A 13,274-nucleotide genomic window follows, 5' to 3' on the forward strand; every position below is an offset into this window, starting at 1 on the left:
CCCAACTACATCCCGCCTAGGGTTCTCTGCGCTGGGATCCCAACTACATCCCGCCTAGGGCTCTCTGCGCCGGGAACCCAACTACATCCCCCTAGGGTTCTGTGCGCCGGGATCCCAACTACATCCCGCCTAGGGTTCTCTGCGCTGGGAACCCAACTACATCCCGCCTAGGGTTCTCTACGCTGGGAACCCAACTACATCCCGCCTAGGGTTCTGTGTGCCGGGATCCCAACTACATCCCGCCTAGGGTTCTCTGCGCTGGGAACCCAACTACATCCCGCCTAGGGTTCTGTGTGCCGGGATCCCAACTACATCCCGCCTAGGGTTCTCTGCGCTGGGAACCCAACTACATCCCGCCTAGGGTTCTCTGCGCCGGGAACCCAACTACATCCCGCCTAGGGTTCTGTGTGCCGGGATCCCAACTACATCCCGCCTAGGGTTCTCTGCGCCGGGAACCCAACTACATCCCGCCTAGGGTCCTCTGCGCCGGGATCCCAACTACATCCCGCCTAGGGTCCTCTGCGCCGGGATCCCAGCTACATCCCGCCTAGGGTTCTCTGCGCCGGGATCCCAACTACATCCCGCCTAGGGTTCTCTGCGCCGGGAACCCAACTACATCCCGCCTAGGGTTCTCTGTGCCGGGAACCCAATTACATCCCGCCTAGGGTTCTCTGTGCCGGGATACCAACTACATCCCGCCTAGGGTTCTGTGCGCCGGGATACCAACTACTTCCCGCCTAGGGTTCTGTTCGCCGGGATACCAACTACATCCCGCCTAGGGTTCTGTGCGCCGGGATACCAACTACTTCCCGCCTAGGGTTCTGTGCGCCGGGATACCAACTACTTCCCGCCTAGGGTTCTGTGCGCCGGGATACCAACTACATCCCGCCTAGGGTTCTGTGCGCAGGGATACCAACTACATCCCGCCTAGGGTTCTGTGCGCCGGGATACCAACTACTTCCCGCCTAGGGTTCTGTGCGCCGGGATACCAACTACTTCCCGCCTAGGGTTCTGTGCGCCGGGATACCAACTACATCCCGCCTAGGGTTCTCTGCGCCGGGATCCCAACTACATCCCGCCTAGGGTTCTGTGCGCCAGGATACCAACTACTTCCCGCCTAGGGTTCTGTGCGCCGGGATACCAACTACATCCCGCCTAGGGTTCTGTGCGCCGGGATACCAACTACTTCCCGCCTAGGGTTCTGTGCGCCGGGATACCAACTACATGCCGCCTAGGGTTCTGTGCGCCGGGATACCAACTACTTCCCGCCTAGGGTTCTGTGCGCCGGGATACCAACTACATCCCGCCTAGGGTTCTGTGCGCCGGGATACCAACTACTTCCCGCCTAGGGTTCTGTGCGCCGGGATACCAACTACATGCCGCCTAGGGTTCTGTGCGCCGGGATACCAACTACTTCCCGCCTAGGGTTCTGTGCGCCGGGATGCCAACTACTTCCCGCCTAGGGTTCTGTGTGCCGGGATCCCTACTGCATCCCGCCTAGGGTTCTGTGCGCCGGGATACCAACTACATCCTGCCAAGACTGTTGGCAATACCCCTAGTGAAAAAGAGTATTTAGAAACCAAGGGGGGTATTATACTGCACCATAATAATACTTGTCACCTGTCTCCAAAACATTCTTGCACAGTCTCAGCTTTCAAATTAGTCCATGGAAATTTTATCCCCAAATTCACATTTAACTTTTTTTTATTTTCCTCCATGAGGCCACTTTTGCTACAATTATTAGTATTAATAGTATTACAGTACTCTTATGTATGCAGAGAGAGTGCTAGTGTGTGAGCTATTTGTGACACCAGTCCAGCAGTTCTACTATGACCAACTGTGCACATTCCCAAAGCTGTTCTTAGTTAATATAGTAAGTATAGGTACTTCTACTCTGCACATAATTATAACACCCTGCTGCCTTACATTGTATATAGTAGTGTATATGTCAGTGCACCACGACCGTACAGCAGCTGTGCTGTGAAGGAGTGTCAGAGGGAGGGGGCAGGATTAGAGCAGCACCTGCTCATAGTACACAGGTCTCCCTGCTGCTTCCACCTCACCTGGCAGCAACACAGCCCCGCCCGCAGCACAGGGAGAGGAAGAGCTGTGATCGCAGGTGACAAGTATGCTGGGCTGGCTACACATCCTCCGGGACCCCAGGCAACATTCAACAGCCCCCCTCTTCTTCCTCTGCATGGTGAGAATGTCCCGACTCTCCTGTGTACCCATCACATTGTATATGACACGCTTTTCTTCTGCTTTACCTGGCAGGCATGCTGACTGTTTATGGATTATTTGTTGCCATTCAGCAACTGCTAGGAGGATTATACTGTGTACTACTGTAGTATTCTCTCTACAGGATCACTCACCTGCTGTCTGCACCTTGCCTCCATGTACTGTACCTGCTGTAGTCACCAACCCTCTGCACTATGCTCAGGTTCATTGTTCTCTCACTCATTTCACATTGGTCTCTGAGATTACAGTGACACTGCCTTATACACAACTGCAAATAATACCACCCTCAGTGCTTTACTCTTGTGTGTGCCTGTTGATGTACATTGCATATATATTACACTGCAGTGATTAAGGTGGAGCCAGGCAACCTACGGCACTCCAGCTGTTGTGGAACTACAAGTCCCAGCATGCCCGGCTAAGAGAAACCCACCATCAGGGCATGCTGGAAATTGTAATCCCACAACAGCTGAAGAGCCACAGGGTGTCTAAGAGCCTGGACTATTTGTGTAGGCTCTGAGGGCTCGATTCAGCCCCACTCGCTAGATGCGTTCGTACGCAGCAAAAGTATGCAAATCCACGATTGCACGGCAAGGCATTAGCACGCCCACTATGTCTTGGCGTGCGATCGTGGTGTGTATGCAGACGCCCCCTAGCCTGTCACAAGACGCACTTATGCACGTCATCTCCAGGATGTGTATGCAACCATCGGTAACATCGAGTACCATCGGAAGCGAACACAGCACTTGTGGCTGACCATACCCTACCGCAAGCATTGCGGGTGCTTCAGTGTGTAAAACAACCATGTGACGTGTACTATGACTCTGCGTCTTAATTATGCACACCTCTGAAACGGTGTTAAGACGCTCAGCTACGTTCGCACCACCACTCCCCCATTTCCATCGACCATCCCCTGTTACCATGCGCAGATTGCAAACATCGGCAGGATGCGCGTGAATGCAGCCTAGCGAGCGGGTCTGAATCGGGCCCTGAATCCTCTCCACATCTAATTTTTCATTTAAGTTTATTTTTTGTTTCTTTTTCTGCTTTTTACTATGTGTGAGGGAGCTACTGTAACTGAAGCTGATGGTGGTTACCCCCTTATCTGAATGTCTCTACGGATATATAGTAGAATTGCAGCGTTTTGTTCATGTGATTGGTGAATTCTTGTGCACTTCCAGCAAACGCAGTGGCTTAAACCTCAATCCTCAGATGGTTTTGGGGCATGCTCTAGATTCCCAGAGCTCTGTTGCTAATTCTATAACTACTGGGCATTGTAATCCCTGTTATTATAGCTCTGTAATTAGTTCTCAGCATGAGCTATGTTAAGGCAGTGCTTAACGAAATCTGAATAATATCTCGGATACACACTATTTAGGTATTTAGTCATCCAATACGACTTGTGTGAGTGTGACTCAGTTGATGCACCCAGGACATCCTTTTTGGAAATCTTCTGTGGATTTTAGTAACTCTACAGGTTTTTGGTGAGTACAGTGGACCCAACAAAAGCACAAAATGGCTGCCGCTTTAGTAAATTCACTTATTAGAAGGCAGTGACATCACTGAAGCACAAGGCTCTTTGTGATGTCACTAGTCATTTCTAGTGAGTTGGCATGCCCACATAATTGCTGCCATTAGGGTGTGTTGGTGGGGAATCCACAATAAATATCGATTACAAGGTACAGGCAAACTGATAAATGACACAGCCACCCAAACTAGTTGCAAATGGACCTACAGGATCTCCGACTATGCCTAATTTCTACCAACGTATTCTGTATTTCATTGGTCATTCTCATGGGCATGTTAATGCCACGTCACTGTTATGAATACATAAGGCTCCCATGTCTCTGACAGGAAATGTTACAATTCATTTCCATTTTTCAATTGTCCAGAGGTTATATCCTTATTTGTATAGTTATTATTAAAACAATAGTGAACATGTGGGTGTGGGATAGTATCAATGCCAGTATTGCGGATTATTTATTTGTTGGATAGTAATGCAGGTCACAGACATTACATTACTAATCATATGAGATCATTGCAATCCAATTGGATATGTGAAGTGCCAAATTGCATAGATCAGTTGTGATTCATTATGGTTGAACTACAGCCATGGCCAAAAGTTTTGAGAATGACACAACAGGCCGCAACTAAGGGGGGGCTGGAGGTGCACATGCACCGGGTGCGCCCCTGCACCCGGCGCCAGTGTCCTCCAGCCCGGGGCCGCAGGGAGGCTCCAAGCCGGACGCACGCTGAGATGTTATTACCAGCGGGTGCCCGGCTCTTTCCCTGCAGTACGGCGGTAGCCGGAGGCTGGAGTTCTCTCCTGAACTCCAGCTTCCGGCTCTCCCCACGGCCCGGGCACTATGGGAGAGACATCATGACGTCTCTCCCATAGTTCCGAGGAGCAGCCGGGTGGACCGGACGGCGGCGGACGCAGGAGCGGGGTTTAAGGTAAGTATTGTTTTTTTTCTTTTTGTGTGTGTGTAAAAAGCGGCACTACAGGGGCATTACTATAAGGGAACTACAGGGCATTACAATAAGGACACTACAGAGGCATTACCATATGGGCACTACTACAGGGGCATTACTATGCTGGCACTACTACAGGGGCATTACTATATGGGCACTACTACAAGGGCATTACCACAGGGGACATTACTAAAGGTGCACTGCTGAAGGGGACATTACTATGGGGGAATTTATCAGAGGGAGCACCAAATTACTGTCTTGCCCCAGGTGACAAACATCTTTGTTTCGGCCCTGGACACAAGTATTGGTTTTCACAAAGTTTGCTGCTTCAGTGTTTTTAGACCTTTTTGTTAGATGTTACTATGGAATACAGAAGTAATATTACAAGCATTTCATAAGTGTCACAGGCTTTTATTGACAATTCAATTAAGTTTATGCAAAGAGTCATTATTTGTAGTGTTGACCCTTCTTTTTCAAGACCTCTTCAATTCGCCCTGGCATGCTGTCAATCAACTTTTGAGCAACATACTGACTGATGTCTGCCCATTCTTGCCTAATCAATGCTTCGAGTTTGTCAGAGGATTGACCACAAGTTCTCAATGGGATTAAGGTGTGGGGAGTTTCCTGCCCATGGACCTAAAATTTAGATGTTTTGTTCCCCGAGCCACTTAGTTATCACTTTTGCCGTATGGCAAGGTGCTCCATCATGCTGGAAAAGGCATTGTTCGTCACCAAACTGTTCTTGGATGGTTTGAGAAATTGCTCTTGGAGCATGTTCTGGTACCATTCTTTATTCTTTATTCATGGCTGTGTTCTTAGGCAAAATTCGGTAAACCATAGTAACATCTGACAAAAAGGTCTAAAACCACTGAAGCAGCAAACTTTGTGAAAACCAATACTTATGTCATTCTCAAAACTTTTGGCCATGGCTGTATAGTGGGAAATGGTTGTACATTCTACCCTATTATTTAATCTACAATATAGCTGGCTGCACACATCAGATTTTGATCCCGACCTCAGGGGCTGGTAAATATTTTGCTATTCTGTACATATGGTTTCCATATTATGGATTTTACTGTGTTCGAACTAATCATGTTTAAAGAAAATCAATAGATTGTAATGAAAGGTTTACGACAGTCCTATTTAATTTTTGCAGCATGTATTTTTTGAACAATGCATTTCCCTATAATCCTATAAATATACAATTGAAACGCATGTTAAAATCTGATCATTTTCAGATAATGCCACATATGTAAATGAATGCTTCTTACACATTACAATTTTGACCTGGACAGAGCAGAGTTGTAACAACACCCCCTACAATGCATGGGAGGTGTAACCACACCACCAGTGCACTCCATTGCAAAGCACCATAGTTAGGGGGAGATTTAATAAAGCTTGGAAAGAGATAAAAATGGAGATAAATAACACCAACCAATCAGCTCCTAACTGTCACTCTACAGACTGTGTTTGAAAAATGACAGTTAGAAACTGATTGGTTGGTGCTATTTATTTCCAATTTTATCTCTCAACAAGCTTTATTAAATCTCCCCCTTAATTATTAAGTGAGGGGGCGTGGCCGAGCCACCTCCAGTGGCCATTTTCACCCAGCACAGGGCCTGTCCGAAGTTTCAGCAGCCATGAAAATGTGAGAATTACTAGAGCATCCCCCCCAACCATTACACTTTTAGTGGGACAGTACCGTGGGGGGGAAGGGAAAGGGAGGTTGGGGGGGCACTCTCACCACTGTAGCAGAGTAGTGGGTAAACAGATGCTATGCCCGCATGGGCATCTAAACAGTGTGGTGGTGACTCTGGTGAGCCTGGGGGCAGCCCAGCTGTTTTGGGAGCGCTGAGCACGTCCCCAGAGTAACGGGTATGGGGTGTGATGTGAGGCCATAACCCCTTTGCCAGTAGGCCACACCCCCTTTTCAGATGCAGAAAGAGGATCTCGCTTCTGTACTCCCATATGTTGGGAGGTATTCTAGAGGAACAAAGCAAGAATATATACAATAACATTTTAATGGGAATAAGTATTTAATGGTAAAGTGGGTAGTGGATAAGTAGGTTAAAAATTGTGTGGGGCAATGGTGTCTTAAGCAACTCACAATGGTAGAGTTAGAGTGGTATTACGCATTGATAAATCAATGGGAGAGAGGCAACATTGAAGGGCTCAGGGACTATTTGAGTGTTGGGAATCAAATTGTCAGTAAAATATATCTTCAGTGTTTGACAACCTTACTCTGCCACCATATCACAGATCTCCTTGGGATATCAACGTGTCCTATAGCTTTATCTTGAAGCCATGCTTTGCCTGCATCTGGTTTACATCAGTACACACATCTTTACACATTAAACACTTTAGACCAGGGCCCTGGGTGCCTAGAGGGGGGAGGTACTAATTACCCAGCACCACGAGTCTGTTGCACTGCAAATGTCCCCCTTTGCAGCAGACAGCACCTTCATGGTGCCATGCATAGTATTCTCCGTTATTTTTTTCCAGAGGGGATGTGGCCACACCTCCCTTATTTAACCACGCCCCCATCAGTACCCGGGCCCCAAATCTGTCTCTATGGCCCTGCTTTACACAGCATTACACAAATCTTTACACATTTCACACCATTGTCCATTACACACGGGATGCAGTCAGGAAGCCGACGGTCGAAATGCCGACCGCCGGCTTCCCGACTGTCTAATCCCGGCAGGGGTCTAATGACAGGCGTCGAAATCCCGACGCCTGTCATTTTACCTATTCCGGGAGCCCGACGCCCGGCATACTGAACGAAGGTAATTATTAGAAAATAACATAAGAAATATAAGGAAACTAGCGCACAGAAAATAATAATAAAAAAGGAATATTGTAACATTTAGATAAAAAAGAACTTTATACACAATTGTTATTGTTCTCATGTACTGATGGAATTTATGTATTTTGTGACATATTTTCTCAGTTTTCGGCTATGTCTTCAGTATTGCTGCTACATATGTCCATATGTCCTCATCAGTCACCGCTGTACGCTGCATGGAAAAATCCACACGTATGTGGAAGCTAATTGCAATAAAGAATCACTAAGGATAATAATTGCCTCTCCCTACAGGTTCCTTTACTGTGCTCTACCAAAGAGACAACATCTGTAACCAAACCATCGGAACAATACTTGAATAATAAAGACTATGTTGCTCTTGAGAACTTGCCAAAAACTCTTACCAATTCAAACATTTTGGTGAAATATATGTGCACCAGACCTTGCATGATACATATGGATGTTATAGCTTCCTCGGAATTTAGGACTGGGATTTCGGTATTCAAAAAGCGCTGGAAGAGCGAAAAACATCTTCATGAGCTAAGCACTCATTCGGTCAAATTGAAGTTTCCGAGCAGCATGGTCTACAGAGATGACTACATCATAAAACACTCCATCGACATGTACTATGCAGCAATTAGAGCCTGGGTTGTACACAGTGACCAGGTAGATACGGAGTCCCGACAAAATGAAACCATGTTCTATGCAGTAGCAAAAACATTTGCGGTGTTAGACACCATTCCACCCCACCAACGACCATACAAAGACCATCATATATGCACATCGTGGCTTTTTAAACATATGTGGATGCAAAGAGAGAAGGCAAATTCTGTGTGTCCATTTGAAACAGGTAAGTAAGAGTTATAACGGATTGAGTAGGTAGGTAGTCATTTATTTGCCTAATATTGTGAAAATTGCTCACACACCACATCATTTGTAAATGTGCGTACAAGGAAAGCTGTAGTACCTTTGGGGTCTAGGGGTCTGTTTACTAAGTCTTGGATGGAGATAAAGTGGTCGGAGATAAACTACAAGCCAACCAGCACCCAACTGTCATTTTTCAAACACAGCCTGTGACATAGCAGTTAGGAGCTGATTGGCTGGTACTTTATCTCCATCCAAAGCTTAGTAAATAGACTCCTATGTACTAAGACTTAGAGAAATAAAGTGGACTGAGTTAAAGTACCAACCAATCAGCTCCTAACTCATTTTTCAAACACAGCCTGTAAAGTGACAGTTAGGAGCTGATTTGTCTGTACTTTTTCTCCGTCCACTTTATCTTTCCAAGGCTTAGTACATAGATCCTTTATTTTTTTAATTCTCCAGACAACTTCTGGAAAACTTGGAATAAAGTTAGAGCCATAAAACTCAACCCTGAAGTACATAGTGAAAGTTTGACGATAATCGTGATTGTTTTTACATATTTCACCTAGGATCCATATTAGGTTTGGAAATTAGTTTTCTATTCATTCATCTACTGTATCCTTATTTGATTATAAAGTCGATAAATGATATCCAGCTTTTATCCCTTGGACACGTGCAGAATGTAAGATGAAAACTGTAAAAAATGTTTTTACTTTATTTATGTTATTTTAGTCTCTTATTTTATACATATATATATATATATATATATATATATTAAAATATGTTGATATTTACCATATGGATGGTACGCAGTCACAATGTCGGCAACGAAAATGTTATTAGTCAAAATGTGGACACCGTTATGTTAACATTCAAAATGTCGACACAGTTGAAATTTCAACAGTCAAAATGTTTCGTATCCAGACTATAGATAGACAGTTAAAAGGTCGACAATGTCTAGATAGACGCCAGGGGCCAAATGTAATAGAGAGAGAGTTTACAAAATGTGAGAGTTTAGCAGTAAAACTCTCACTCTAATACATTGATCAAGTTGTATTTTCAAAACAGGAAACACCTGGATGAGAGTTAAAATCTTGAGAGTTCTTTGAGTATGAAAAACATGAAAGTTTGCCTGTTCTGTGACTGTATTACATTGGCTGAGTTTAAAAATGTAAGAGTTTTCGCTCACATTTTCTTAAAACTCACTATATTACATTTGGCCCTATATGTTAGACAGGCAAAAGGTCGACACACTAAAGGTCAACAGGTACAAATGGTCCACATGATCAAAATGTAGACACGCAAATGGTCGACACATTTTTGTAAAAAACTTTTAGGGTTAGGTTTAGGGCTAGGGTCAGGAACTTACTGGAGGGTTAGGGTTAGGCACTTACCCCAACGGTTAGGGTTAGGCATCAGGAGGGAGGGTTAGGCAGTTACCGGAGGGTTAGGGTTAGGCGCTAGAAGGGATGGTTAGGGTTATGCATCAGGAGGGAGGGTTAGGGTTAGGCACCAAGGGAAGGGTAAGGGTTAGGGTGAAGCTTAGGGTTAGAAAAAAAAATGTGTCAACAATTTTCGTGTCGACCTTTTGACCATGTCGACCATTTGTACATGTCAACCTTTTCCCATGTCAACCTTTAGTGTGTTGACATTTTGTTATTGTCGAACAATTGCCAGTCTAACATCTGGCATCTATCTAGACATTGTTGACCTTTTCACTCTCTTTCTTTAATACCACACCCAAAATGTCCACAGTTGCAAAATGTCGATATTCAACATTTCATACCAATCCCATAATCAATTTTTTTTAACTTTATTATGTTTGTTTTTCAAGCTATCTTAACATTTGTATCTTAGGAAAGATTGTTTTCTTTTAGGTGGGTTATGCCTCAGGGTTAATTATTAATGAAAGAACAAGTTTTTTCACCCTGTTTTCTATCTGCTCTATTGCACAGAAAACTTCCTCATTACTTAACCACTTTCCTAGCGTGATTGCATTGTTTGCGACCACATCAGGCAGTGTGTTCTGACTTAGGGCCTGATTCAGAGCCACTCGTAAGCGGGAGCTCGTTCGCTCTGAGCGATGTTTGCCCAACTGCGCATGCGTACGGATCGTTATACGCATGCGCGAACCAGTCTGTGCGGCCGAAATTCATGTGCTCGCAAAATAGCGAATGCCTGCTAATTTGAGTGACAGAAAGAGGCGTATGTGGGTGGTAACAGGGGAAGGTGCTTGAAAACGGGGAGTGGAGATCCGATCGCAGGCGTGCTTAAAGGTCAAAACGGGCGTTTTATGGGTGTGCATATTTAAAACAGCAGCGTCATTGACCACGTCACTGGGTTATTTTATAGCCAGAACTGCTCGCAAAATTGTGGTAGCAAAAACCAACCACAAGAATAGCGAGCAGTTCATACCCTGTTCGATGTACTCGATTAATCTAATAAATAGCGGACATGACGTAGGATGCGAGCGGCCAGGGGGCGTAGTTTCCCAAAAAACGACCGCAAGTTTTGTACGCTCGTTCAGACCTAGAGGCGTGAACAGACCGCAAACAACGAACGGTTCATTTGAATAGCCACCCCTATTTTCTGGACGAGCGAGCGCTAATTGCGTCCGGCTCTGAATCAGGCCCTTAGTTGCAAACAATGCGACCTGTCAGTAAACCACAGTAGGTGGCAGCTGGAAGAAAATCTTCCAGCAGCCGCCCATAGCAGAAGGACCTCCTGGCCCCTCTGCATCCCTGCACCCTCCCCCAGTGTCCAGTGTCTGCTGTGCTGCCGATCACTGCTGATTGGTCATCATGACATGACCCCCCCACCAGACGGCTTCAGAAAGGAGCAGCCGCCTGTGAAATGTAAATTCACCACCTCTGAGCCCCACAGTGCGTACCTGGCGGCTGCTCAGAGGGCCAGCTGCTGTACAAATGACAGTCGCGATAGTCGTGATGTTCCGAACATTGATGGTCTGATATACTAAAAATCAATTTTAATGTTATGTGTTTAAAAAAAATAAACAATTTCTGAGAGGTTTTTGGGAACAAAAATTACCAAAGTAAGTGGTTAAAAGGCATAGACAGAGGCTACTGCAGAGTTGGTGATCCTCCTAATAAGCGTATATTCGGGTTTCTCCAGGTCAGGATGAGCCGCAATTGCATAAACAACGTTTTACTGTACTCGGCCTATATTAGAATAAATATATCTTGTTTATTCAATAATGCAGATCTCTCTTATTGTTGCAAATTAAATTAATTAACTTTTAAAGTTGACAGAGAAAATGTTTCTTCAGGGTTTCTCAATTCTCTAACCTTTATATCAGGGCCGGCTCCAGGGGTCGGAGCACCCTGTGCCGGTCCCCTCCAAAGCACCCTGATTACCATAGGCTCCAGGGTCCGGCTCCGCCACACAGCTGCGGCGGTGGAGGTCCCTAACCTCCCGATTTAACCACCCACGGGTCACTTCAGCCCACGGGGTGGAACAGCGGGACAGTAATGTCCTGCTGAAATCGGGATGTTGGGCAGTGGTACGCCCTCTATGGGTGGTGTGCCTGTGCGACCGCTCAGGTCGAACACCCCTAGAGCCGGCCCTGCTTTATATATACCATGTATATAATTTATTTGTATTAGAAGATACTTCTTCTCGTTGGTTAACTCGTGAAATGGTACATAATTTTATGTTACCCATGTGAAGTGAAATTAAACTTCTAATCTATTATATTATCCGGCATGCATGAGTTCCTTACTGACAACTGCCAGCAATGACGACAAAATAGCTAACAGCACGCCCAATTCCACCTCACCTTACAGCTCACCCCGATATAATATTTCAATCTCTTTCCAAATTAGCTTAGGTAAGTAAAAAGAATCAGCTACAGCTTCTGCTCCGTGGTCAGTGACGTATTAACGTGCAGGGAGACTCCACCTCCAGCGACCAGGACTATTATTGGATGCCAGGGACAGCACCACTAGAAAAGGTGGCAAGCAAGCTGACATGCAGTATAGTCCAAGCCAAGTATCGGGAATATAAATGACACAACTGTCTTGACCTTTCCACACTGCTTTCATGTCACCTCCTCTGCCTCATCTGCAGTGGAAGAACTTGTGAGTGGTGGACCCAGGTATAAAAATATGCTTTGGATCTCCTCCCTTCTTGGCCCCACACTAAGTTCATAATATGCCACATAGTAGTGCTCAACATGATCGCCAAACAATACAGACAGCTTCCCAGTTTCTAATAATAATATGTGCCCCCTTTAGTCAAATAATAATAATCTATGCCCGCTTTAAACTCACCAGTGTCTGATGTCAGCAACACTGCTCAGAGGCTCAACAGATGGGGCAGAGGGTGAAAGGAGAGGCAGAAAGTGACGGGCAGAGGCTGATGGGGAGAGGAAAAGGTTGATGAGCAGAGGGTAATGGGGAGAGGTAGAGGCTGACCTGCAGGCCAGGATACACTGGTCAGAGGACTCTGGTGACCCGAGATGCTGTGTCCGGGGTCCAAGAGGAGGTGACAACTCTTCTCGCGGGGAAGAATGCTTGATTCAATGTGCAGATTAGTTGTCACTGCCCAGGTTCACTGCCCAGACGGGCAAGTTCTAGGTGTTTGGCATCAAACCGGGAGTCCGGATCACTGGAACCTGATAGGGAGGTCGTACAGAGACAGAGAGATGGGAGGAAGGGGGAGATACAGAAATATGGGATTGAGACAGAGAAGTGAGAGAGAGAATAGAGAGAGAGAAGAGATGAAGTGAGAGATGGGAGGAGAAAGGAGAGAGACAGATGATAAAGAAAGGGAGAGAGATAGATGGGAGGAAGAGGAGGACATAGCGTGATGGGAAGAAGAGGGGCAGAGAGAATAGAAGAAGAGTAGGAAAGAGTTGGGAGGAAGAGGGGGAGAGAGAAAT

The 13,274-nt window shown here is 45.8% G+C and overlaps 1 protein-coding gene across 2 annotated transcripts in view; it reads left to right on the forward strand.

Annotated features, from left to right (window-relative positions):
* The first annotated feature begins 2,075 nt into the window (after positions 1-2,075).
* SEL1L3 (SEL1L family member 3) overlaps positions 2,076-13,274 on the forward strand; it is a 103,390-nt gene continuing 92,191 nt past the window's right edge. For both annotated transcript variants that reach the window (XR_015870057.1, XM_088450610.1), the window contains exons 1-2: positions 2,076-2,200; positions 7,805-8,360. Coding sequence is in view for 1 of the 2 variants with exons in the window: in XM_088450610.1 (XP_088306736.1) it covers positions 2,129-2,200; positions 7,805-8,360 (628 nt within the window). In the remaining variant the exon portion in view is untranslated. The remainder of the gene's footprint in view (positions 2,201-7,804; positions 8,361-13,274) is intronic.

This window comes from Taudactylus pleione, unplaced genomic scaffold (assembly GCF_031769625.1).
Source record: "Taudactylus pleione unplaced genomic scaffold, aTauple2 ptg000520l, whole genome shotgun sequence".
Classification (NCBI taxonomy): domain Eukaryota; kingdom Metazoa; phylum Chordata; class Amphibia; order Anura; family Myobatrachidae; genus Taudactylus; species Taudactylus pleione.